Here is a 5567-nt window from a genome sequence, read left to right as displayed (position 1 = left end):
TATTGAGCCTAATTAGTGCATGATTAGCGAATTTGATGCTACAGTAAACATTTGCTAATCGTGGATTAATTAGGCTTAAAAAATTGTCTAATCAAATAGCCTTTATTTATGCAATTAGTTTTATTATCAGTCTATATTTAATACTCCTAATTAACGTTCAAACATCTGATGTTAGAAGGGATTAAAAAAAATCCCTGAATCCAAACAGCCACTAAGCATGAGCTGACATTCTCTTGAGCTGTGTTGTCCCTGTTCCGTGGAGTATTTTATTAGGCTAATCTCAATGAAAGTTTCATGGGCAATAAATAGGGTGTCAGACATTTTTGATGATGTGGCATAGTATTAATGAAGAGAGAGGTGAAATGAGTTTTATAGGGATGAAACCTTCTATGCACTGTTACCTAGACAGCTTATGTCTTACATGTAACCTAGGAAACAACAATAGATGAAACCATGCATTGAGAGAGATGTCTTATCCTAGTTTTAAATTTTTAGATGATATGTCACTCTGAGTAACCGTGTCTATAAAACGTACATTAAGGACGACCTTACTGATATGTGTTAAGGAATCGTCCAGGAACACCTGCCTATCCGACAAATCGATGGAGCTCCTGAGTAAGAGTGAAACAGGTCAGATCCACTGAAAGAAATCTCATTTCCATAATTCCATGATCAGTCTTGCAGCGATTTACTGCGATCTGTCACTAACTTAATACGATGTTGGATCTCGGTTCCTGTTCATGGTTCGTATTCCAAAAGGGCCACCGGGCAGGAACGGCGGCTGCACAGCAGGAGCGAAGCACTCGATGCCTGCACGCAGGCAGCTGGGTCAGGTGCAGGACCAATCGCTCATGGGCGCAGCAACACTAGGCATCGCATGCATGCGTGTTCGGATGATGGCCAGAGGAAACCAAAGTCGGTATCAGGTACCCGGCCGAAAGAGCCAGCCAATCCCGTGGTTTGGCTACGACATCATGCAGAACGGTGGGCGAATCGTGACGGCACGACCGGGGCGCCTCTCGGCTCGTCTGGTTTCCGCAGCAGTGACCCGGCCGCATGCAGATGAAAGGGGCCTGCCGGCTGCGTGCTGGTGGCAGCGGAGATTGGGAGGTGGAGTGGAAGCCGTATCCATTATCCAAACCGCCGGCAAGGCCCAAGCAAAGCCATGTGCTGGTGGAGACCAGACCAGACCTCTTTCAGCTTGAGAAAAGTTCTTCCGGTGACGGCAACCAAGTACGCTGCATAGGCTTTAGCTGAACCGATCAGCTACCGTGCAGGCCGGCAGCGTCAGATCCATCATGCACAATACCAGACTCCTTGGTAGATTGGTCTCACATAAAAAAAGACATGCCATATTAGATGAAGCCATCTACAAGACACTCTTCTCACATTACAGGTTACTTTAGATGGGTTCCACAAAACCTTTTTTTTTATCCTTTTTCATGACCCTCCCTCTCCATACCTCTAGCTCTTCGCTCTCTCTCTCGCACAGCGGCCGGCGGAAGGACGACGCGGATCCCGACTGTAGAGCTCGGCGCCTCGATGTTAGGTGAGTACGGGCAGCAGGGATCGGCGTCAGACAAGTCCCAAGGACGGAGGGTGGTCCTGGAGACGGAGCTCAACGTCAGGCGTCCCGTCGGCGCAGCACGCCCGAGGGCGCGTCGCGGTGGTGGTTTGCGCGTCTCAGCAATGGAGCTCGGCCGAGGGTGAGTCTCGACGGTGGGGCACGGTGGAGGGTGTGTCCCAGGCGGCGGAGCTCGACGCGCGCGTCCGGTGGCGGAGCTCCCTTACATGGTGCCTCTCTCGGCCTATCCTCCCTATACTGCTTTCGGGCCCACGCAGGCAGCTGGAGCACCGGTGTCCTTTGCAGGCTCTACAGTCCACGCAGCTCTGCGACGGTACCGTCTACACTGAGTTGGCGATCATGTTCCGACGTGGTGAGCTAGAGCCACTCGTCACGTGGTAGCATTGTGTGCCCTTAGTAGTACTTCTTTTATTATATGACATCATTGAATTTTAGGTTCACTTTTGACCATTTATCTTATTTAAAAATTTTATCTAAATATGCAAAATTATAAGCTATACTTAAAGTTTCGATAATAATAAATCGAATTATAAAAAAATAATTAATTATTGTTATTTAAAATAAGATGAATAGTTAAATATAAACATAAAAATCAATAATGTCATATAAAAATAATACGAGTAACTGTTTCGGGCGAGGTAGAGCTCTACCGCTTGTACGCATGATGAACGGGTGAAGTATCGTACGCCGGTCGGATTATGGCCCAATACAACAGGAAAGTGACCAAGTTCTCATCCGCACTTACTTTATTTGGAAGGTGCTAGCCCGTTTCATATAAGATTTTCCTATTATTTACTGGATCCATACGAAAGATAATTAATATATACGTCATACAACCATATATATTAATTAATAGATAAATTTAAATATAAACAAAATATTTTATAATATAAAACGGAGGGGTACTTGTATGCAATCTCTCCCCTCCTGTATTAGATATTCTGTTTACATTGCTCTACCAGCATCGGGTATTTGATCGCCAATATATAATTAGGAATTAGCTGAAAGTGCTGTTGGTTTCTTATTTGCAGCCTTTACAGCAGCGGGTATTTGATTCACTCGATCCATAGCCCATAGGTAATCGTTACCATTAGTAAAAGTTTATTTAGTTCGAGCTATACTGAATCAATTACCATGGGTTGGCCCATAATCCACCCCGTAGCAGTCATGTTCGTGTGTTATTTGGGATTACTTCTCCGCAGCATGGTAGTGGGCAATCGGAGGTTGCTTCCTTAGTATCAATAATCAAGCTATGTACACATAGGTTTCGCTTTCGCTATACATCAAATAGATATTTTGGAAGAGAAAAAAACACATTAATTTTAACCTTTATATTTCCTTCCAGGTTCATACGGTGTCTTCGTAATCGACATGCTCCGGTAAACTCTATTGAGGCCTAACTCTAATAGAGGGTCTTCAAAATTGATTTTTTAGGTTAAGGAGGGAAAGATAGAGTTTGCCAGGCTCAGAGGGATGACTACGGGAGGAGGCGGTCCGGTGAACGGTGAAGTAGGCAGGTGGTGAGGTAGTGGCGGTGTCAAAAGTCACGAGGTCGAGAGCCGGTGTTGAGCATTGGCAACGGGAAAGAAAAAGGTGGAGTGAAAAAGAAGGAGAGCGAGGGGGCTCGGTAGTACTATTGGTGGCTTCTGGCCTTGACGATCTCAGCGTCAAGAGATGACTTGTCAGAATGGAGTAGCATGATTGTAATGTTGATAACATAGTGTTGGGGAGTCGGGACGACACTAATCAGAAGTAATCTGGACTATTCAAAATTGTGTGATTTAAGAGAGGAAATATGACTTGTGATAATCCTGTAGTTTTTGGTTAAGGGTACATAATTTGACTATACAGTCAATCCAATAGAAAAGTACAATTTAGCTTAGTACAGTACAATTAGCTTAGTATAGTACTCCGTACGCAAGTATTTTTTAATCAACCCACGGAATAATCTCATATTCAGTCACACCATGCTACGGCCTGTGGTGCTACGGTGGCTGCTGGATTCGGGCCAGCGGAAGTATGGAGCATAGACCGTTCCCTCTTTTTCACCGTTCCACTTTCACCTTATTTTTTTACAGTTGGCTGCGTTCTTTTCTTTGGATTTATTTTTCAGATTTTTTTCCTTGTGTGCGTTTTTTAAACTGCTAAATAATATATTTTTTATAAAAAAATAATTATACAAAAGTTCACCATTTTATATTTCTAAAATAGAATTTTCAACTTTCTAAAAATTAATTCTATAATTTATACCATTAAATAGGTATTATAAATGTTAGAAAATCTTTATTTTTACTTTCGTCCATTAATAAAAACAACGAGATCATGCACAGATATAAGCTCAGGGTTGTGACTTGTTGTAGCTGCTGGAAAAAGCGGTACATGCCATTCGATCGAGTGCATGACCGAACTTCAGTGCAATGGATATGGACCGAACTTCATGTCGACGTCTTCAAGGGCTGCACCCACCCAAGCAAGAGTCGCTCGGTTGGCTCTTGCCAAGCACACATTAATGTTGAACAGGCGGATCCTTGGTGCTAGCAGGCGCCTACCGATCGACCCCTTATCTGCTTTGGACGCGACGCTGCTGCACAAGCACAAATTTGGCTAGGGGGAACGTCTCGTCGTTGTGGTACCATGTTTAATTTGTGCCACACAGGAAAGCATACTTTTGTTCCCGTTCCGTCACTGCACGCGTTCTACTAGCTACGAACGAGTATATGATAATCAAACTGCATGGCAATTTGGCATACATGCTAGCAGGCTGGCAGCGGGGAGCAATGGAGAGGTGAGGGTGAGATGATTAGAAGGGAGCGAGTTTGCTCGCGCCAAAAGCAATCGCGATTCGATCGGGGCAAAGCGGCGCTAACCATCAATGCTCGCGAGTGGCGTCCGCCCCCACATGCCGCTTAGGTGCGAGACCGGCCCGGTCACCCGGCAGTCGGCTCCCTGTAGCTCTGTACCGCGCCACGTCCCACCCCCGCGCGCGCTATAAAGCTCGGCGCGCCTCCTCATCATACGCCATGATCACAACCACGTACACGCACAACGCCGGCCTCGCGGTTAATCTTGATCGGCCAGCTAGCGAGCGAGCGTGCCAGAATCCAGTCCATGGATAGCATCGACGAGGAGCGGCGGCAGCGAGGAGGAGGAGGAGAAGAAGAAGAAATGGTCGTGGAGGTGCCGGAGATGGACGGCGAGCTGCTCGTCGAGCTCCTCGACGCGTCCCTCGCCGCGGCGGGCGAGGAGGAAGAGGCTGGCGGCGATGATGAGGCTACAGCGCGGAGGAGGCAGCTCGGCTTCTTCACGGCCGACGTCGGCGACGGCTGGGACGGCCTGGAGATGATGAACTCCATCCACCCGCACCAGGAAGAAGAAGGCTGCGAGGACTGCGGCCTCGACGACATCCTCTCCGACTTCGGCGGCAGCGGGTACCCGGCGCCGGCGCCACCGTACGCCGTCGACGACCCCGTCGAGTTCTGGATGGAGGAGATCGATCACGCCGCGTTCGCCGGCGACTGCCCGGGTGAGGAGTGGTACATGGACGGCATGGCCATGGAGTGGGAGGATGGGAGGAGCTACTACTCGTTCCACTACCCCTCCTATGGCGGCGACGCCGCCTGCACGGATCAACTGTACAGTAGCCCGTTGTGGGAGTGAACTCTGCCTTAGCTAGTAGTAGCCTACGTGACGCGTTAGCAATTAGCTAGTGCATGCCCTTCGCTTGCTCTGCATAATTTGCCTCCGTTTTGCAAATTTAGCGGGATCTGAATTTGCTGGAGAGAGCACGAGTCCGCGAGTCTTTGTTATTACATTTTTTTTCTCGGGCAATTCATGCCTTGTTTTCGAGTCGTTCAAGAGTTGGTGTACATATCTAGCTAGAGCTTTGAATAACTGATGTTTGGCAGTTTGGTTGTTCCTGTGGCTGCGCTGAAGCCTCCTCTTTATGTCAATAATATTGAGGTAATCTGTCTGGTGATTGTAA

General features: G+C 47.4%; 1 protein-coding gene across 1 annotated transcript; it reads left to right on the top strand.

The window, feature by feature from the left end:
• Window positions 1-4616: 4616 nt before the first annotated feature.
• Window positions 4617-5567, top strand: LOC102721969. The gene has a single exon (XM_006644664.2). It carries the CDS (start codon window positions 4694-4696, stop codon window positions 5240-5242), a length of 549 nt encoding a protein of 182 aa, XP_006644727.1. The 5' UTR covers window positions 4617-4693; the 3' UTR covers window positions 5243-5567.

Source organism: Oryza brachyantha, chromosome 1 (genome assembly GCF_000231095.2).
Source record: "Oryza brachyantha chromosome 1, ObraRS2, whole genome shotgun sequence".
Classification (NCBI taxonomy): domain Eukaryota; kingdom Viridiplantae; phylum Streptophyta; class Magnoliopsida; order Poales; family Poaceae; genus Oryza; species Oryza brachyantha.
The sequence above is the reverse complement of the archived record's forward strand: the minus strand, read 5'-3'. Positions and strand labels throughout refer to the sequence as shown.

What these genes read in the sequence shown, in the direction of transcription:
- LOC102721969 (XM_006644664.2), top strand. Translation starts at nt 4,694, where the DNA reads ATGGATAGCATCGACGAGGAGCGGCGGCAGCGAGGAGGAGGAGGAGAA.